A 22387-nucleotide genomic window follows, 5' to 3' on the forward strand; every position below is an offset into this window, starting at 1 on the left:
GCAACTGGTGGATCCACACCTTGAGTACTGAGCCTAGTTCTCAGACCCTTAATTCAAGAAGGACATTTTGGGGCTGGAGCAGGTCCAGAGAAGGGCAATGAAGCTGCGAGGGACCTGTAACACAAGTCCTCTGAGGAGTGGCTGAGGGAGCTGCGGGTGTTCAGCCTGGAGGAGGTTCAGGGGTGACTTGATCCCTCCCCACAACTCCCTGGTACGAGGTTGTGGCCAGGTGGGAGGGAGTTGGCCCCTTCTCCCAGGTAACCATTGCAAGGACAAGAGAACGTATATTTGACTTATGCCAGGAAGGCTTAGGTTAGACATTAAGAATTTCTTCACAGAAAAGGTGATTAGACATTGGAACGGGCTGTCACCATCCCTGGGGGTGTTGAAGGAAAGGCTGGACCTGGCACTCCAAGCCGTGGTCTAAGTTGACACGGTGGTGTTGGGTCACAGGTTGGACTCTTATAATCTGAGGTCTTTTTCAACCGAACTGATGCCGTGATTATCTCTAAAGCCCTGCCTCGGGCAGGCAAGGCAGCGAAGTCCATGCTCAGACAGTGCATCCTCACCTGGGAGCACAAGCAAAGCCCCAGCAACCAAGAGGCGGGAAACGCAAGCCCCGCCACCCTGTGGCACAGAGTAACCCGGGATAGCGACCCCTGCTCTTATTCCATAAGCTGCCTCTACGGAGGCCACCCCGGGCCCGCCGAGAGCGCGGGGCCTGCCCTGCCCCCGCCGGACGGGCAGCGGGACGGAACATGGCGGGGCCCCTCCAGCCCGCGCTTCCCCGCCTTTCCCCGCGGCGGCGCGCATGCGCGCTGTGCGGCGGCGAGGCCGTATCCCTCCGCGCGCCCCTTTCCCTCGATGTCTGTGTTAATAAGGTAATTCCCGCGCCCATGGTAAGTGCCGGGCGCCCCTCCGGGCCCGCCCGGGGCGCCCCGCGCCGCCTCGCGCCCGCCCGCGCGCCCGCGGCGGGGCAGAGCCGCGCGGAAGCCGCGCCACTCCCCTCCGCCCGCCGTGTCCCTCCGCCGGGCGCGGCGCGGACTCTCGTGTGGGGCTCTCGGCCTGCGGAGCCCCGGGTCGGTGGCGGCGGCGGCGGCGGCGGCCGGGCCGGCAGCACGGTAAGGGCCCGTCCCCGCGCCCCGTCTCTCCCTCACTCCCCCCCCCCGGCCGGCCAAGCTTTTCCAGGTCAGTCTGCGCCTTTGTATAGGGCCCTGTTACCGGATGTGGAAGTTGATCTCTTCGCTGGTAAAAAATAATTCCACTTCCCCCGGAACCCGGCGCCGCGGCTCCCTCCGCAGCGCCCAGCCCAGCCAGGATTTCCTGTCGGGGAGAGCGGGCGGCCGGCCGGCCTTCCGGGGACCCCGCCGCGCGGGGGGCGCGGGCGGCGCGCAGGGCCGCAGCGGCGGCCTGGGCGGCCCGCGGGGCGCGGGCGAGCGCGACGCGCCCGGCGAGGGACCCGGGAGCTGTGGGGCAGAGCGGGGCTCGGCTCGTTCCGCGGCTTTCTCCGCCGGGCAGCGCGGGGTGGGCCGCGTGGGGACGGTCCCGGGCCCCGCGTGGGCCGGGGGGGGCCGGGGGGGCCGCGGCCCGGGCCCCTGAGGCGGCGGGGCTGCGTGCGCGAGCTTGGCGCCAAAGGTGCCCTGGGGAGAGGCGGCTCGGGCGGGAAGGGAGCGGTTTCCCCTCCGCAGTGCCCCTCACCCGGAGTCTGTAACTCTTGCTTTGGAGTTTTAATAAAGCGTATGATGGGAGCATAAAAGTGGGATACGATGTGTTAGTGCGCACTGTCTTTTTTTTTTTTTTTTTTTTTTTTTCTGTTTTCCCCAAGTAGTCAAAGTAGTTTCCGTTGGTGGGACACTGGTGGCGTGTTGGTGAAATCCCCTGTAGGAAGTCGTCTGTGGTAGCTCTTAAGGCATTTGTGTATTTTCGTTTAACCTGCTGTCTAAGGTAGCTTTGATTTAACGGTAAATGCTTCATAGTAGAGTTAAATGTCCTCAGTTCTGAATGCACATCCTGTAGTTCTTCGGCCTATTTTGTTTTAAGTTATTCGTTACTTCTGAACTATTAGTAAGACTATGCAGTTAGCTGAGATTTGTAGGCACACAAATATTTGTTAGCGAACATGTGTGCCATATGAGTAAGGTTAAGAGTATATGTGGCAGATAAGCATACACTAGATAGAGACTCTTGTTTGTGACCCACTTTCTTTGCTGAAAACACTTTGTTTCTCAGTTGGATTTTTTTTTTAGGCCTATGTGCCAGACAGAAACTGTCGAGGAAGATTCCTTATGATAAAATGGATGCTGTAGGTAGGAGGCAGATGATTTTTATTTGATGGTATTTTCAAGTTTAATTAACCAGAGGCAGCCTCCTAAGGCTGTGGTACAGTTCAAAGGCTACATCACAAGTCCTTGGATACTCCGTGTCAGTCACAGCTGCTATAAATTACCCTTTTTGGTTACTAGTGCCAAATTTATTTGTGAAGACTGTGTAGCTTGTTGGTAGTGCCAGTCCAAATCTCGCTGCCAGTGGTTCACCCTTGTTGCATAATAACACTCTTTAGGTGTTACAGATAATGGCCAAATCTGTGCTCTCCTTTTTAAGAAAAGGCTTTTCTACACTCTCTGTTATTTAATTGAGTTCATTGTTGATTGGTGCTTATTTAAATTAATGTGTGAACCTAGCAGGAGGACAGACCTGCATTAATAACACTCCTGGCTGTCTTTGCCACCAAGCTATTCAACAATGTTTGCTTTTCTCAGATCAGGTATTTTTCATCTGATGCATGTCTGACATGAAGGTCATGTTGCTGTTCAAACAAACAAGAGAGAATTTAATTACAAATACAACAGTCACAGAGGAAAGCTGAAAGCACTGGAATTAAAGCTGACTGCAATTAACATATTAGTGTAATTTTCACTCTTACAGTAGAAACGTGGATAGTCTAAGCCTATGATATTTATATTAAGGTTCGAAGTATCACATGTGAAATCATTGTCAAAAGGTGTTTGATTGACGTAGGAAACCAGACAGGAACTTTCTGAGTTTCTCCCATGTAAGTTGCTATAATCTCTGCTAATTGATATGTACAATAAAATGATGCCAAAGTGTTTAAGAGATGCTAACTACTCTATGCTGTACTTTAAAATATTGTTGGCCTTGGTATGAACAGGCACATAAAATTAGCTAGAAATGGCTATTTTGAATTTCTAGCAATTCTGTGAGGTGTTGAAATCAGTAGAGTGGCAGCATTTCTGAAGGTCAGGTCTGGTGAAGCAGGTTAAATTGGTTTTTTCTTAAACAGTGGAAAGAAAAAGACGTTCTGAAAGGACATTCTTTTTCCAGATGTAGTGGATGTGAGAGATGATGGGTCTCCAGCTATCTTCTAAGTACAATTCTGCCATCTGTCACTTGAGTAGGGAAAAGTGTTCAATGAGCCTTTAATGGAACTCTGTGATTGCAGATCCTTATCAGAGCTAGGGCGTACATTGATTTGGTTACCTTGGGTAAGTTGCACTGCTGCTGTCCATGCTCCTCTAGCGTAAGGATGTCCCTCTCAGGAGTGTGCCTTGGGACAAACACTGGGCTGGGAGATCTCCATGTTGGCAGATGTTCTGCAACAGCTGTTTTGTGTCTGTTGATCTTGACCAACTGCTGCTCAGCCGTGCAGTGATAGAAGAGGAGCAGGGCAGGGTCCTGGGGGCAGGACACCAGTCTGAGAGATGCTGCAACGTTTTAAGCCAAACCTAATTTTAGTTTGGACTGCAGGCTCTGCTGCTCTGTTGTCTGTAGACTGTGGTGTGGTAGCCCAGGCATCCCAAGTTGCAGGGTTCTTAGCTCCACTTGCTTCCCATGGAGCCTGTTTCACACACAGTTCCACCTAAGTGCCTGTTGAGTGCTATTCTATACCCTTCTGGTAACACTATGATCTTCAAAGTTTTATAGAGTGTATACAAACCTAAACCTAAGATGGATGCAAAAAAGTAGTATGATTTTGTTTTGAACAGAAGTAAAATAGCAATAATAATTTGATGTTATTTTGAATTACCAGTTAATTGTGGCATCTGGCTAATGATACTGTGCGGAATACAGTGCAGTAATGTGGAAGGTCAGGAAAAGTCTAAATCCAGCAGAAGCTTTTCCCTATTTACTCAGTTGTAGATGAAACCCTCTAGAGTCACACAATTGTGTAGGAGCTCTTAGAAGTCTGAAACATTATCACATTGCCATAAGAATAACTCCAACAGTCTCAAGTCTTTATTTCAGAGCCAATGATGTTTTTATTCTCCAAAAAAGTCCTTGTGTGAAGTGTTACACAGCTGTCATGTTAGCAGAGCTTGATGGAAATGACACAGTTAGTGAAGAGAACCCTCTAACGCAGTTCAGCAGAGTTGATTTTAGCACTGTGGAGTAGCAGCAGAGTGCTCTTTGAAATAGCAATCTCATTTCCCTTTTAAATGTATTATTGTATTACATATAGAGAAGCTTGCTTGTGATAGTATCACTGCACTATTGTAGTGTTACTGAGTCATCTCAAGAGAGCAGCTGAAAAGGTTTTCTGGGATGGGAGATTGTGACACTGCAGATCCTTCTTGCTGTGTCCCAGTGCTATGGATGAGTAGAGGGGAAGTTGGGCATGGTGTTTGTCACTTAGGGGTTTCTTACAGTACTGGTCCTTGGAATAGGCTGCCAGGTGGGAATCAGCTTTGGGTTGACTACTCTTGAGAAATTTTGTGAGTGCTGGTATTCATTGGTTAAAAGTGACTAAACGTGCATGAGTTTTGTTGGAAAGGCCTCTTCATTTGCTGCTGGTAGTGCATTAGTGACATATAATGGGATTTTTATTATTTTAGTTGAACAGTGTAATTTTGCTGGGTTTTTTTCTTTTTTCCACTAGATGGCCCAAGCATGCTTCCAAGTGCCCCATGAGAACTGAAACTTAATTCATTTCTCTTTTAACTGAAGTTAAAATTCTGCATTATGAGGCATATATCAACTCGTGTGAGGCTTAGTGCTTGTTTAAACTACAAACACTTTATATCAGCTGAGAGAATGTTGGTTAATGTAAGGAGTATGTGGTAATGAAAGGTTATTTTTTTCCTTGATTAGAACATTTTTTATCAAGTGTAGTATAAAACTGTTTAGTTTTGCATTGAGAAGTGGTGTGCTTTCACTGACTGTGCTCCACAGTAATAGTTCAAGGAGGCTCTGAAAATGTGTTCTAAAGTTTGTCCCTAACACCTCCTGGGAGTGAGACTGGTATTTTGAGGTCACCATAATTGATTTTTTTAGGGGAGCGTGGCTTTACTTTTGCTGCATAGGGTTTTCATAACAACTTGCAGCTCATTACAGTGGTGTGTGTATATATATATATATATATATATATATAGATGTGGTCAGTGGGTTCTGAATAGGTTAAAGGTACAGACTATTTTAATTCACCTTTTTAGCAGACACCAAGTACAAGCTTGTTATCATGAGTGTCTTTTTGGTTAGTGGAGGAAGACGGGTATACACCAAAGGCAGCTCTTCCATGAGGGTGGTTGGACACTGGAATGAGGCTGAAGAAATGATGGGATGTTCATCCATAGGGAGACATTCAAAACTCAACAGGACTGAGCCCTGGGCCAGCTCTGACTGGGATATTGAACTAGGTGACATTGAGAGGTCCCCTTCAACCTTAATTATTCTGCAAGTACAAAATGAGGTTTTATTAGTTCCTTTGCTCTACTGCTGTTTGAAACAAAAATAAAGAAAATGGATCGTTGTCTTTCTGAGCTAGTTTATAACTGCAGTATTTTGAATTAAGTTCCAGCTTTCCTTTGCTTCTGAGGGCCTTGATGTGGTGGTATTAGACCACCAGAAAAAAGATGTGTGTCCGTGTGCGTACTTTTCCTCCTTAACTTGCAATCCCCACTGGGGAAAAAAAGCCATTTAAAGGGAGTGCTCTATTCCTTCATTTCGCTGCTGCACTTGCCAAATGCCATCTCATCTTATGTTTTATGTTGTTACTCCTAGTGTCTCTCTTTAACAGGTATGACAGATTTTCTCTTATTCCATTCCTTAGGGTCTTTCCTAGATTTTCTCTTTTGCTCCTTTTCTTTATGGAAGAGAGACAGCAGTTGTTCCTTCCTCTGCATCTGACTGTGCTCCTTTTTTCCTTCCTTTTCCCATTGTCAGTATTTGTCCTGTCCTGCCACCTTCCTGCTTCTCTTCCCATTTCTGGCTGGAGACAAATCAGTATTTCCATGTGTACTAGAAGAATGGACATACATGGAGTATTTTGGTGGCAGGGATGTTGCTGCCTGCAGTCAGTTCTGTAGACAAAGAGGTAATTGCTCTAGTTCATGGCCCTACTGATACGTGCCGAGTACTGCATTTGCAGTATTTTGGTCTCCTTTCTAGTTTCTTCCAAAGTCAATAGTTTTTAGTTTATTGGGCAATGTGCCAGTTGAGCCAGGGACTTGTTTTTGTGATAGGTTTGTATGTTTAATGGGATTTCTTTCCTGAACTGATATACTCTCTACTTTGTGTAGGACATTGGCTGCATGGCCTCACAACTGCTGTTATTAGTAATACAGGCTTAAATTTATTTGTGACTGGAAACTAAACTGATGAAAGCAATTCCATTTTTAGCATCCTTTTACTGGAAAACATAGCTATGGGTATACTAGAATGTTAGTAGTATCTTTTGGTTAGTAGCATAAGTTATGGTTTTGTTCTAACATTTTTTACCAAACAAATTTAATAGCAAGTATGAAATGGGGTGAGTTTAATAAGTTGTGTTTCTAGGAAATCTTTGATGCAGCAGAAACAGATAGGTGTGAATTGTGTACGTGTATTGTTGCAAGTGCTATATGGAACTGTGGTGTAAAAGGGACATTATCCAATCAGAATGTGAAGGTTTTTCAGCTAGTATCTCAGTCATGTCTCAAAACTTTGCACTTAACATGTTTTTAGTAACTGTAGACAGTTAAAGCAGGTAGTAATATTTGTTTTCAGGCAAAGATTCTATTTCATGTATCTGTTGTATGTAGTACAATAATTTGCTAATTGTGTAGTTTTGCATCTGGGGATACAGAAATTACATTACAGGGTGAACAAAAATAGTGATGGACAAGATGTTAGAAAGGTGTTGTGTTTCATATCTATCTCAGGGCATTTACGTAGTGGTACCTCCTAAGTACATGTAGGCATTTTGGGTAAGTGGATATAATGCCTTGGGATGTATGACAGCAGCCATGATGTAGTACCATTTGAAAGCTGGACAAAGGTTGCAGTATCAGGTGAGAGCTTTTAAACCACCTTCTGCTATAAGAAATGTACATCCAGTTCAGTTAAAATTTCGTTTAACTTTTCAGCTGCTGTGGTTACAGTATTGTAATACTGAAATCTTTGCCCTGGTATAAGTTCTGTTTGGCTGGCAAAAGTAATTCTAAAATCAAAGTGCTTATTGTAATCAATAAAGCTTGTTCTCATGGCTAAAATGCCAACTCCAGTTTTTGAACTTTTCAGAGTAGTTTGGAAACAATAATAATAATAATAATAATAATAATAATAAAAGTCAACATGTATGTACTTAAAATAGTATTAATGTTATTATTTTGTCTTTATATTCGTTTATGTCCTTCACTAGATGTCACTAGTAGATTTGGGAAAGAAACTTTTAGAAGCTGCACGAGCAGGTCAAGATGATGAAGTTCGCATTTTGATGGCAAATGGAGCGCCTTTTACCACAGACTGGGTAAAAAAAAACTTTTGCAGTGGGGAAAGTAAATTGTCTTGCTTTTTTCACCCAAAGAAAGAAATAGTATTATTACAATTAAGCATTTATATTGCAGTTCTTCTTGGAATTCTGCAGTCACATCATCTAATGTCTGATTCAAAATTAAAATTGTTTCTTCATATGACCTCCTACTGATTTTAGTAACAGACTGTGAATGAACTCATTCTGGTGACTTTTAAGATGAACTTTGGTTAGTGGGAAAAAGCAGCAATCATCCTCCTAGTTACTGTGCTTATGCACTTAGTATAGTAGGAAGTCTGAATTATGAAAACAGTCGTAGCTATCTAATATGTGCAGCTGAGAGTTCCCTGATACAGGGGTACTGAGTTGTTTTTTGGAGGTGCTGATTTTTGAATAGGTTGTAGAGAGAGGTCAGGTACCCAAAATTCCTAGGGCATTTACAAGCTCTTAAGAGCCTTAATCTGCTTAGTGACCAAACTTTCAAATTAACTCTGTTTTGAGCAGGAGATTAGACTTAATTGACTTCCAAAGGTCCCTGTTGACCAATGCTAAAAGTGGGGTTAGGCCCCTTGAAATGTTACACTTCAAAAAGACAGAAAAAACACAGTAAAAAGAAAGCAACGACAAACTTCCCTCCCCCATTCATATTCTGTAAAAGCCCCAACAGTTTCTTTCCCTTGCAAGGGAAAATGGTTTTGAAGTGGTGGCTTGACACCTGGATTTGGTAGCTTCAGAGTAAGAAGAAATGCTTCATACTGACATCTGTTAGAACTGCATGTTTTGTGTTCCATTCCAGTTGGGAACATCTCCACTTCATCTAGCAGCACAGTATGGACACTACTCCACCACGGAAGTGTTGCTGCGAGCAGGTGTAAGTCGGGATGCCAGAACCAAAGTGGACCGAACTCCGTTACATATGGCAGCATCAGAAGGCCATGCCAGCATAGTAGAAGTCTTACTTAAGGTAAGAACTGCTGAAACAAGTCTGAACTGAGGTTATTGCAATGGTTTATGATGAGATATTTGCAATTTGCTTTTAGTCATGAAACCAACATTGTAGTTACATGAATAGTTAAACTGAGTGCATTGGGAGCTTTGTTTTCCAATTGAACTGTAATTTATTTTAGCATTAAAATCATCATGATTTCAGGTGAATTATTTACTGCTGTTTCAAAATAAGAATACTCCCTAATTTGATCCTGTGTTTAGTAACAGATTTTAGAAGCAAGATGTGTTTTAGGGAATCTTTAATCCTTTTGAGGTAAATAAAGTATTTGGTAGTTAGATTGGATTACTTTTAATAAATGAGTAAATGTAAGATAACAGGCCATTCCTGATGGAGAAAGACAATTTTGGGCTTCATTCTGTGACCAGCATTATTTAATTCAGATATTTCTGATGACATAGTTTATGCAATGATCTTGTTTGTAGCATGGTGCTGATGTCAATGCGAAGGACATGCTCAAAATGACTGCACTTCACTGGGCGACTGAACATCACCACCAAGAAGTTGTAGAACTCTTGATAAAATATGGAGCAGATGTTCATGCGCAGAGTAAATTTTGCAAAACGGCATTAGATATTGCAGTAGACAATGGAAATGAAGACATTGCAGAAATATTGCAGGTAACTTTAATTCCTCATATTAAGGGAACTTACAGCAAAGTACTTGATGATATGTCATAAACCAAGCTTTTAATATAGCAGCTGTGATACCATATATTGATAATGAAATACTGCAGCCTAGTTCATTACATGGAAATGAGATTAATGTTAGTAAACATAACTTGGCCAAAGAACATTTTCACCACCTACAAAGTCAAGGATAAGTGTCCTTTATTTTCTTAAATTTGACTTACGTAATGCACAGAGGTAGGTGGACTCCTCACAACAGAGGTGTGAAAAATTAATTTCTTACTCTGATAATATATGTTGACTATACGTTAGTGTTCAGTTAGCTTCATATATGGATGTTAATTTCCTAACAGTTGGAGTTCAAACTGAAGAGAAGCCAGTTTTTCCAGGATTAGAAAAGCTAGGATTCAATTGTTGGAGAAGTGACTGTAATTGGGATTGTAATAGATAATTCTATGGAAATGTGTGCTGACCGTTCAATAGTGCTGTTAAAGGCATATTATGCGTTAAGTCTTATTGAGAAAGGAATGCAAAGCAAATGAAAAATATCTTTATGCCACTGGATAAATCTGTTGCCTGCCTATGTCTTTAAATGTCTGAACTTTGGATCTGTTCCTTTAGCCTCCTCCTGACTGCAGAAAGGGTATAGTAAGTAGAAGTTAATAGTAATTCATAGAAAGACAAAAAGACTGCCACGTACATTTAATGGCAGTTGCTAAGCTGTCAGAGCAGTTTTTCATGACATGTATCTGCCCCAGCAGTCTTGGTTCTTCAGACTTCTGTTTTAGATCTGTGAGCTTGCATCTCTGCAAAAGGGCCTTGTCTTCTTTGTTTACAGTAGATGGTAGGGAGAAGTAGTGGTTTGTTGTTAAACTCTTTCACTCCAAGAGAGTTTCTGTCTTTAGATTTCAACCAAAAAAATAGTTTATGAACTTGGAGATAGGACATGATGTATGTGTGTTGCATGAGTATAATGGGGGAGACCCTCCCTGTTTGTGTGCAGTGTGCAATAATTCTAGCTCTTACACAAGGTCGCCAATTTCTTTATAGCTGCAGTGGGAATGATGTTGTTCCCTTTGTCTCCCAGATTGCAATGCAGAACCAAATCAATACGAATCCCGAGAGTCCGGACACTGTGACGATACACGCAGCAACACCGCAGTTCATCATCGGACCTGGAGGGGTGGTGAACCTAACAGGTCTGGTATCTTCTGCAAATACATCCAATGGAACAGGTATTTAGATGCCTATAGGATAGCTACTGGGATTTTGTACTTTAATTGATTTTCACCATTTAGTGAAAAGGTTTGAGGAAAAACAGTGGTAAGAATAGTTACCATATTCCTCATCCGTGTTTTTTGTGTGTTGTAAATATGTACATACCTAAAACGACAATCTTCACAGGGATAAATTATCAGAAGTTCTATTTGCTTAACAAACATCACGTCAGAATAGCACTTTGGCTCAGCAGAATGCTGCTGAAAATGAAGTGTGTGTTAGAAGTTTCAGTGCAATAAAAATAGAAAAAGGGACTTTGCTGGTTTTAAATTTATCAGCTAATTTTTTTTCCATCCTTCTAGATGAAACAGGAGTGTCTGCTGTACAGTTTGGAAATTCATCCACATCAGTATTAGCTACGTTGGCAGCTTTAGCAGAAGCATCAGCTCCGTTGTCTAATTCTTCGGAAACACCAGGTTAGAAATCCAAGTCATTTAAACTCATTTAATAAATTAAAAGGACGTAACTTCAAGTTTCCTTCAGCACATGAAGTAGTGTGGAAAATAATGATTCTATGGGTATAGGTACAGAAGGAGAACAAGGAAGGAATAATGACCATATTTATGGGGCTATTTCTCTTTTGTATAGAGTAGCTTCTTTTTAGACAAAATCTCCTCTTTTCTTTCAAGGTTTGATTAAGTTCTAGCAATGTTTCCTTCCAGAGCTAAACCCCAAAACTGAATTTGACACCGAAAGATCAGAGCTGTTTGCCACAGCACCTAGTGTTGGCACTTGCAATTTGGACTTTTTTGTGACAGTGCCCTTTCTTGCTGCTGAGCCTGTACTTGGAAGCCAAATCAACTTCAATACAACACCATTTATTCATGTGGGAGTTGCTGTTTTGGTTTCCTGAGTAAACACTCTCTGAATATTTAAGCAGTGTTATAGGACACTAATCTAAACATAAAGATCTTCAGAAGACAATGTCTGCAGTCATTATCTCAATTACAGAGTGATTTTTCTGTGTATGTTATATTGTAATTAACTTAAAAGATGAAAGCTTCAGAGTTTTATCTACCTTCTCTCATCTTGAACATCACAACACAATCTATAGGATTTTAATTTCATCTCTCTAGATAGAGAGCACTCTAATATCTGTTATTCAAATCAAAGGGTTTGCTTTTACCCTGACAAATTGAAAATAAAATACAGAGCTAGTGTTCTTGAATTTCTTTGATTGTGCTACCAATGATCTTGCTCTTTGTCTCTGCATCTTGTTTTAAAAAAGTAAGGGTGGTAGCACAACACCCCATTTGCAGTAGATAGTGGAAGCTGGGGTATGCGTTGTAGTTCTGAGTGCAGGCTTTCCTTATCTTGCCTTCATTTGTAGAAGTAATACAGGACTGTGAGAGTTCACAGCTTTATACTGATTATTGAATCAAGAATTTGAAATGGATAATTAATGTGGAATTTTCACTTTTACCTATAAAATTATATACATACAATGTTTATTTTACTTCTTAAGCTTTATCTTTCTTCTTCGAAGGTGTAAAAATGTCAGCTCTGCAGAACTTTCCATTTAGTCTTGTTTCATACTTTGTATAAGAAATAAAGTTGTTGTGTTTGAAGTACCCATGTAGTACAGACAAAATTTTTAAGATTCTCTAGGGGTCCTTTAGTCTGTTACCATCTTGAAGACCATGTTAAGTAGAGAAATCTGGCTGGGTCCTGAGGTACAGCTGGCAAGATATTGGTTGAGAAGTAGTTTCAAGGTAGTATTTCAAGTTTAATTTTTGTTTTATTCTGCAGTCAGTGTAATTTAGTCCAGCTTGTGTACAATGTGAAAGTTATTTGTGTTCTTAAAAGCAACTCCTGTTCTTGCTGAATTAATTGCTGTTAACACCGAACTCAAAGTGTCAATTTTGAGTGGTGTATATCAATATTATTATATTGAGCAAGGATGGTGTTGCATCCATATTTCAAAATATGAGTGCTTTATGTTGGCCTGATGAAAGACTATTTAAAATATAATATATAGTAAAGTATTTATTGGGGGGCTCAAGTTCTGAAAGTCATGGAAGAAATTTTTTCTCAGCTGTACCAAAATGTATTTGAAATCATAAAAGCTTCATTTATAAATGAACTTAATTTCTTTATTAATCTGTTGATAGTTGTGGCCACAGAAGAAGTTGTGACTGCAGAATCTGTGGATGGGGCCATTCAGCAAGTGGTCAGTTCTGGAGGTCAGCAGGTTATTACTATAGTTACGGATGGCATTCAGCTGGGTAACCTGCATTCCATTCCAACCAGTGGGATAGGGCAACCCATCATTGTGACCATGCCAGATGGGCAGCAAGGTGAGTGCACACTTGTATGATTCCAGCCTGACAAACTGTTCTAGTTGCAGTAATAATAATGACTCGTTAGGTGCAAATAGCTTGGACAATTCCATGTACATCTATGAATTCTTATACTAGAGAAGGCTCAGACAGGAGCTCGTGCAGTTCAGTGTGTTAACACATGTCAGCTGAGCCTCTGCTTTAGGAGAGAGAATGGAAGAGTTACTCAACTGTATGGAGGAGAAATGGGACATTTAAGAGAAAAGTGAAAACTACTTGCTTTGCCTTCAGTAAGTTTGAGTTTTGCAAACTTGTTACAAAAACTAGAGGATGAAGTAAAACAAAAGTCGCCTTCTAATGCTTACACTGTTGCCTTGCTGGAAGTACTATGGGAAGGTGAGGCTTGGGTTTGGAAATCTAATGCATGAAGCAATCTGTGCAAGTCCCATGGAGTATGTTCTTCACAGAATAAATGTCAGGTCTTACATGCCTGAAGTTTTAGAGCAGCACTGACAGAACCAGGTTTTTTTTGGGCCATATGTACTTCGTAGAAGTTGCTAGTGTGATAAATCCTATTTTGTGATGTGTATGCTTTGGGTGGTTTCTTTTAAAGATGCTCTGCCGCTATTTAGATAAAAATGATTCCTTCTCTGGTTTCTTCATGAAGACTCCAGTGTGAAGCTTGAAGAGTTGTACACAGGAGGCAAATTATTTGGTTCCCAGTCTGCCTGAACTAGTACACCTAGTTATCATTATGAGTGAGTGGGTGTAGATAGTAACTGAAGTGACAGTCACGTTTATTTGTCAGATGGCTGCGTGAGGAATTAGAATATGAATTTACTGAGAACCCTGCTTTTCTTATTCATGGCTAATAACTACTGGATTTTTTAATTACTTGAGGCGTATTAAAACAAAAGCAAGATTTGTATTTAGTATGTCTTTAAGAAATGTTATATAGATGGTCTGCTACAGAAGTTAGAGTTGACAGACTGGTAACTCTGCTGCAATTCTCTGCCATGTCTGTTTACTCTGTGAAAAATGGCAGTGATACTCCAGAGCTAGTTACTGTAGACCTTGATAACAACGAATTTTAAAATTCTTTAGCAGCATACAAACAACTAAAGTTTTTAGTAGATTTTCACTGAACTTATAGTGCACTTTATTATATAGATGTGTTTTCGTAAGCAAAAGTATCTGCATTTTTTTGCTGTTAATAAAATTATTTAAATAATACTAGTTTTACATAGTGCAAATACTGTTTGAAGTAAATGTATTTATGTGTACAAATATGTTTTCAGTGTTAACAGTTCCAGCAACAGACATTGCTGAAGAAACTGTGATAAGTGAAGAACCGCCAGTGAAGAGACAGTGCATTGAGATTGTTGAAAATCGTGTGGAGTCTGCAGAAATAGAAGTAAGGAGTATATTACATGATCTGTGTTAAACAGTGTTCAGGACTGAGTATCTGGTTGTGGGTTTTGTGTTGTTCAGGAGGTTAATTTCTGTGTTACCACAGAATGAAGTGTGTGAAACATTTAACTTGTTCAGTCTCTCCTGTAAGTGAAATTCATCTTTTACAAAGTTGTTGTAAAAAGAAAATAGGAGGGCTCTTTGCTTGATCCTGTGGTCATGCATGTAAAAGTGACACTTGTTTAAATACATGAGAACATATTTTTTTTGTTTTTCCTTGAAGATCACTAGCTGGTTTTCAAAACTGGGTGCTGATACGTTATCGAGTGACTTGACTCTTTCCGCTAGGAGTGAATGAGAGCACTGTACCCTCAACTTTCTGTTACAGCCATGTGCCTGTCCTGATTGTGAGATCATTTTTAGCAATGTTTCCTTTCCATTCATGGTATCTAGATAACTGCTAATGGAAAGCGTGAAACAATGAGATTCTGCGTTTGTTAATTTTTATCTGTGTGATATCCCCTGCCTTTTTTTTTAATTCCAAAGTGGTTTGTTATTACACAACTTTGCACCATCTGGTTTTTATAAAACTATACTGCAAAAGACATGAAAATGTTCAGAACTCTTTCCTTTTCATAAGACAGATAGATGTAGCTGTTCAGTTTAAAATTGTAGCTTTTTTTATGCTAGCCACAAAAGGTCAACCATCTCATTTCTTTTCCTGTTACTTCCAATTGTGCTGACCAGTTTTGGTCAAAAGTTTATGAAAATTGCTGTCTGCTTTGACTAGACTGTAAGTTCTCATTTTGTCAACTCCATGATATTTCATTTATCAAAGGTTGTATTCTCCAACTTCTGTTCATATTATGAAATTGTGCCTAATTGAATGCTTTTTGTTGTACAGTATGTGCTATATGTTATCCATGTCTAATAACAGTAATTACCACCTCTCATCATTTACTTTCTGTGTCCCTAAGTTGTTGCATCCAATACTTTTAGCCTTTGCAGCTTTGTGGTCATTACAGATTATCCTGACAGTTGAAATTTTCTTGCTGCATTTTTAAAAATGTATGACTGTTACAATAAAAGCATTTCTTTTGTTCACACTTTTAAAAATCTGCCTGAATTATTCATAAAGGAAATTACATTTCCTTAAGTATTTTAGTAATTCCATTAAATGAATTTTTAAAAAATCCAGATTGGTTAAGGGATAAATTGACCTGCTCCTAATTACAGATAATTGATATAACAATACCAATAATTCTTTTAAGGGGATTACCAGTTTCATTTATCTATGTTAAACGTATTTCTCAAATATCGAAAGAAGTTGGTTTGGATGAGTTACTTGATCTGTTACTTTCAAGTGGAAGTTTTGATGACTTTCTTGTCCCTGCCTGTACAACTGGAAATGCACATGCAGACCTCTGCCTCTGTGTGAAGGCCAGCTGACTTTAGGGCCTTGTTGTGGTTCACAGGGGTATGGTGCTACCTTACTTCAGTTGCAGTGGCATTAAAGAAGTGCACATAAAGTTGGTTCACTTCAAATTTCTTCATCACAGACAGTGGTAGATAATTTGAAATTGGAGAGAGTGGGACCCCTCCCCTCATTAAAATATTTTTAAATATTTTAGGATATGGAAATACAGAAAACCTTTATTGTTTGTTTTCTCTGCTTCATGCTAACTCATTCCTTTATTTTATTACAAAGAGTTGATTCAAGGCTGAATGCTTTTTTCAGCTGTTTTAAATGCATAATGTGTGAACAGTTAACTGTAGTTTGAAAGTTTTTCTAAGTTGAAAATCCTCCCATCCGGGTGAGGTGACGAACTTTTCTGTGAAAGTATTGTGGAACAACTAAAGCTGAAGGGGTGTTTTTAAATTTTCTATTCTGGGTATGTTAAGTTCAAACATTTCAGCTCATTTTGAAGAGTGACAGCAGTTTTCGTAAGCAGTTTGATATTTTAATCATGGCATGGCAGCAGAAAAACCCTGTCACACAGATACTCTGTTTTTCATTTTCATGCATAATTCATTAACATGTAGTGATTTTTATTTTCATTCTTTATTTGACTGTTTTTTCCATGTTGCATGTTTGAAAGGTGACACGCATTAGAACCAGGACAATCATTTCATTAGACTTAAAAAAAAATAATAATTGTAAACTGATTATATTCATGGATTCATATCCTGAGTCTTTGTATTGTTTAAAAGAGTGGTTGGTTATTTTAGTTACAGGTGTTCTTACTGTCAGTGGTTAGACTGTTAAGAAAACTTAAATGTAATGAAGAAAATTCCCTGGTAAAATGGAAGATTTCTTTAGAGCACTGAGAATCCTCTAATTTGAATTTTACCTGGGGAGGTGATACAAAAGGACTCCAGATCTTTAGAATGCTTCTGGTTGTGTTCTAACCAATGTCCCAAGAACACTTTCTGGGTTTGATGAAATTGCTAGATCAGATAGAGTCCTCTCTATTCTAGATGTCAAAGTTAGGAAATGAATTTTGACCATTGAGTTCACAGTAGATACGTGGTGCTCCTCCAGAAGCATTGGGTTCTTTCCATTGCCTAGTCACACAGAACAGTTGGCTTCAGTTCCTTAACTCATTCTGTTTGTTGGGACTGTGACAGTCTAAAAACTACACCTGTTAGCTGCTGTATTAATCTACAGGTATTGGTAGTCTGTCTAGTCGATACTGGTTTTACCTTCTGGCCATGCCACGGAGACTTGGGTTTTTTCCTTTTTTTCTTAATGTGCTGTACTACTTTTGGGTACACAGCTCTAGTTCTCTCTTCTGTGGGGAATACTCTTCAGATGTGGTCCGAGAACCTCCCCACCTCCAAATGTTTGCAGCATGCCCCCACTCCACAGTACTGATTCTGTCCCCAGATGTTTGTGGTGTGCACACACTCCACAGCAGTGATTCCATCCCCAGATGTTTGCACACATTCCATAGCAGTGATAGCCCCATGCTGTTTGTAGTGCAGCACAGGACTTCTGGCCAGTGAACTACCAGTGGTTCTTATTTCTCTGCAGGCCAGTAGATAGAGCAGCTTTGCTTCTTGCCAGTATTAGGTTTTTGATGGCTTTTATGAGACTAATTCATGGGATGCATAATGCCCAGCTCAGTATATCCCAGCCCTCAAAAAGGAAAGGCTGCTTTCCACATGTGGAAGGATCAACTGTTTTGACTAATTCCCTGAGAACTGTCTTGTAGCTCTGTTCACCAACACTCTAATTCATGAGGCTGTTTTACATAAGCTGTTGTTCCCCTCATACTGCAGAGAGAACTTTTGGAAATAGGATGTTTTGGCTGGGCTAGTGCTGGAGGTTCACTGGTGTGTTTCAGATCCTCTGAGGTGTAGGCTCTGCTGTTCATTTGGCATCTGTCAGGCTAGTTGCTATGTGGGCTGTCCATTCATAAAGTTGCCTTAAAAGCAAGAATCCAAATTTTCAGAGATGGAAGCTGAACTTCCTTTTCAAATAAGTAAGCAAAATCAGATGAGCTCTCATTTTATTAGCATATGTTTTGAATGAAGCAAACCCTAGCTTGCTGTCTTCAGCTCTTAAAGCCCCTTGGAAAATCAAATTGCACTTACTGGAGTTTGTTCTGTGTTCTAGCTAGTCTCCTTATAATGTGTTAATAACATCTCCTTCACCTGTTGTTTTTGCTGTACAGGTGCTGCTGTTAGCAATGATTTGACCACCTCTGTCATTGTATTTCAGCACATTCAGCTGAGATGTGACTGCTAAATGTGACTGTGACAAGTACTGAGAACAGTAGCAAGTAGAAGGGAGGGCAGAGTATTTTGTATTTTTCTGACCATGAAAATATGTGCATCAGAGGTGAAGAATAGGGATGCTGTTACGGGAGTGTGGGGGGCTGAAACTTTTAACAACTGTTAGAGGTATTAAATGGGAATGTGATACTGAACTGCTGGGATGGGAATACGGTAAAAAGACAACTTGTTTTCACTGGACCTCAGTTTTTTGATAAGCTTTGTTTTTCTGGGGGATGGCTTGTTTTTCTGGCAACCTTCCTTCCTGTTCCTATGTACTAATTACAGTGGAAAGAATGATTTTAAATCCAATATTACCTTACTCATAAAAGTATGATGCACTTTGATGAAATGGTATTTGATTGAGTATTTGATCACAACTATTTCCCAAGCAAATTGCTTTTTCAATTGGGCTCAGAGCAACATCAGACAAAATGACAGTGCCTACATCACTGGAGATGGAAATACGTTCTCCATAGTTCCTAAGGCAGCTTCAGAGGAAGTGGCATTCCCCATATTATTTTGCTTGGAAACCATTTTTTATCCATCCTCAACATACTTGTATGCAGGATTTCTGCAGTTACTTAAGGATTTCTTTACTTGCTGCTTCTAAAAGGAAAAAAAGCTTATCTGGCTAATTGCCTGTTAATTCATAAAGATATGGTGTGTTTGGGGATGTAATTAGACCTCTGGATTGCAGAGTATCAATCACTGTTTAGAAATAGTCAGCTCTATGCTTTGGTCAGTGGGCAGCTGACACTCTCCAGTGCAGATGGCTGATAGGTAACAGTTTGTCATTTTTACTGTTTGATTAGAAATACAACAGCAAGGGACAAGTCTGTTAGATTAGATTCCAGTTTTTAAAAGTTACAACAGGAATTGAATCACTGGAGAAATGTTAATATATTCTGTTAGTATTTAATCACCATGCTTCCACTTTTTTTATTTAGCTCTTTTTTGATGGTATCTTTATTTAGCTCTTTTTTGTGTGGTACGTTTGCAGCTCAGTAGACTGGGATTTACTGTCTCCACACTTCAAGCCCTATGTGGGGAGTTGGCTGCTGTGATAATGGGGGTCTAATTTGCACAGCAGCATTCATACAGGTTTGCCCGAGTAAGAACTGAACAGTTTCTACACAATACCCTAACACTTGAACTGCATGTAAAGGAAAAGTATTTGCCATTTTAACTTGTATTTGATACTTATTTGACAAAGTATTGCTGGTTCTGTTTCTAATAGGAAAGAGAAACTCTTCAGAAACAGCTGGATGAGGCAAACAGAGAAGCACAAAAATACCGTCAGCAGCTTCTAAAGAAGGAACAAGAAGCAGAGGCCTATCGGCAGAAGTTAGAGGCAATGAACCGCCTCCAGACTAATAAAGAAGCTGTTTAATAAAAAATGAACACACTGCAAAGCCTGTTACTTTCAAAAACCTGCAGTACAATCTTGAACTGTACGCTATATAGGTACAGCCATGGGATTTCATGATAGAGAAGATGCTACAAGTTGATAACTGGACTTAAGCCGTGAGCTCTGATTAATTTCTTGTAACATAAAAACTCTGAATTTAGAAATTGTGAAAAGTATTTAAAATTAAATACTGTAAATAGTTGGTTTTTTTACAGTTTCAAAATGAGTTGATAAATCTTTTTGAAGGGATCCAGAAACATGAAAAGCCAATGTTTTTGTGAAATTTTTGATTTTAGTATGAATCTAACTTCTGAAAAACAGAACAGTTTTAAGGGTGATGTTGATTTAAGCTGACAATATGGAATTTGATTATGTGACAAAATTAATTAACAGTTATTTCTACACGATAACAACTCAACTAGTCTGAATAAGACATTTCCAGGTGGAAATCTTTGTACAGCTTTAAGTAGTTATCTCAGATTCTCTGAAAACCATTTTTGGTTTTTTTTTTTATTTTAGGTGGTGAAATTTTTATATTTAATTTCAGATATATCCAAGTAGATTTACATGTATATGAAGCTAATATTTTTTAAACTTTTCAGTTTGTACATATGCTGCATGTTTTTATAATTTCTACACATACATCTTGCATAGGTATTTTTCAGCAAAGATGAGAAAAATTATGAGAAAAATGTTTAGCCTATAGGTCATTTGAAGTAAGCTAGCAGCCAGTTTTATTGTGGATGGTATATTTCTTGGAAGAATGTAATTTTTAATTAAGAAGAACAAAAAAAGTATCTTAATTTACATATTAAGAGGCAAAATTTGGTAGTGGAGGCGTTGAAACTTCACTTTGTGTGTCTTACAATTTTTCTGTATGAACATTGTAAAGTTCAGTAATGAATGGAAAAGAACGTCTCCACTGGAACACAAACAGTAGCTATTTTAGAATATCCCTGTTGATCTCTCTTCCCCAATAGCCTTGAAATTACTTCAGTGATACTTTTTTATTAACGGACTTTTGCATTTTAATTACGCAATTGGACAAGTAATTTTTTTATGTTGTAGCGATGCTCTTCCTGCCCAGCATCATTGTTCTCACTGTGATACTGTGTTTGTGTGTGTCTGTGCAGTGATCTATTATGCTTAAAATTTATATGGCACGTTACATCTTCAGAGCATTGTAAAATCTTTTAAAGAACCCTTACTGCACTGCCTGAGGCAGGTAAGTGAGTGTTATTGTCTCAATTCTGTAACTGGTATAAGTGCAACACAAGGGAGTGTTACTGACTGGCTTAACACCACGTGAACCTGTGGTCACCTGGGAATGGATCTCAGGAGTTCCTGGCTTCTAGTCCTGTGCTTAGACTGAGCTGCCTTAAGATTGTTCAGTGCTGTGTTACATTAAATTTTGAATTACTGTGCAGATCTGTTTTTTGTAAGATAAAACTCTTTGTGCTTTGCTTTGTTGTTCCATGTTCACTGCTTTTATGGAATTGTTTATATAAACTTAAGCAAAAAGTCTGGTTTATCTATACTGTACACGGAAGAATTACCCTTAAAACTGTACTCTGGCCTACTTTTTCTATTTTACAATTAAATATCTTTTCCACATATGTATAGTGTAGAATCAATTCAGTTGGTTTGTGTGTGTGAATGAGAAGGTCAAAGCTGTTCCGTGTTAGGCATCTGGAAAAACATGAAGAAACAGTTTTGGGCATAGAATGGCCTTAAATGGTAGGAGGGAGGAATGGGGAAAGAATTGCATTGTACTGTACAAAACTTTGTCAAACAGGTCAAAATTTGACTTGGGTTTATACTTGGCAGTTAGGAAAAATTCTAAGTATCTTTGTATTGTTACATATTTGGCAAATTTGGTTTTGATTGGCAAATTCGGTCTAAAAATAATCAAAAGATAAAAATGAAAATTCTATGGTGGTGGGTTTTAGAAGAATTGTTTTCAAGGATATCATGCTGGAACTAGGACTTGAAGCAAACCTTGTGCAGTGGTTAACTGGAGATTGCTCTATTTTAGGGATTTTTTCAGGAACTACCCATTATGTCACTAGCAGATTGAGGAACCAGTTAGTCAAGGGAAATGTGCTGCTTCAGCATTGCTCCAGTTAATTATTCTGTGATCAAAAAAATGTTTGTGTCCTCACATCCCACAAACTTAACAACAGTGTAATCTCTGTGATTTCTAAATAATGATAAGAGTGGTGCTGTTAGTCTGAGTGGTGATAGTGGTAACGTTCACATCCAAGTGGAGAGTTTCCCACGGTTGTGACGGCAGATGTTGGTAGCAAACAATGAAATGAGCCTTTTCCATTCGTTCTGTTTCCTGTGAGCAAATACTCCATTCCTCCTTGTCCATAACAAAAGCCTTCTGAGTGCAGCATAGCTATAAGAAAACCTTATTTATCACCAGCAATATTTACCTGTAATCCATTATCACCTATTTTATTTTAGTTCTGAACAGGACCTGCTGTTTGTTCTCCTCTGCACAGAACAAGAGACCAACCCAATGAAACTGTCACCTTTGAGCTAAAGTGTAGGGTATATGTTACATGAAATATTTATTGTATAGTTGAGCTCTGAAAACATTGTTAAAAATAGTGTTCCTTATTTGCTGTTCCAAATTAAAAACATTTATGTAATTAGCTACCATCTGTTTCTTTGAACAGATGTCCATATATATTAGCATATTAATCACTTGTAATGAGCTAAAAGCACAGTTTTTGAGAAACTTTTGGGCTCTTCTTGAGTTGGTCCTGTGCTCGATGCATGTCCCTTCTTATCTTGTTCCCCTTTATGGGATCATTTACAGCACAGCCAAGAGATGTTCCTAAATTC

General features: G+C 39.7%; 1 protein-coding gene across 6 annotated transcripts; it reads left to right on the forward strand.

Moving 5' to 3' along the window:
• The first annotated feature begins 832 nt into the window (after window positions 1-832).
• Window positions 833-21150, forward strand: GABPB1 (GA binding protein transcription factor subunit beta 1). Of its 6 annotated transcripts, none has more exons than XM_039557658.1 (9): window positions 833-881; window positions 7634-7741; window positions 8541-8708; window positions 9176-9370; window positions 10467-10614; window positions 10960-11073; window positions 12769-12954; window positions 14235-14350; window positions 19364-21150. In XM_039557658.1, the coding sequence occupies exons 2-9, from the start codon at window positions 7634-7636 to the stop codon at window positions 19514-19516; spliced, it is 1188 nt and encodes a 395-aa protein (XP_039413592.1). In that variant the 5' UTR covers window positions 833-881; the 3' UTR covers window positions 19517-21150. The 6 variants fall into 6 exon arrangements, with proteins under 6 accessions (XP_039413592.1, XP_039413591.1, XP_039413593.1 ...); XM_039557657.1 differs by lacking the exon at window positions 833-881 and adding an exon at window positions 1037-1121; XM_039557659.1 differs by lacking the exon at window positions 833-881 and adding an exon at window positions 1037-1121 and having other exon boundaries at window positions 10467-10578.
• The last annotated feature ends 1237 nt before the right edge of the window (window positions 21151-22387 follow it).

Source organism: Corvus cornix, chromosome 10 (genome assembly GCF_000738735.6).
Source record: "Corvus cornix cornix isolate S_Up_H32 chromosome 10, ASM73873v5, whole genome shotgun sequence".
In the NCBI taxonomy this organism is placed as follows: Eukaryota; Metazoa; Chordata; class Aves; order Passeriformes; family Corvidae; genus Corvus; species Corvus cornix.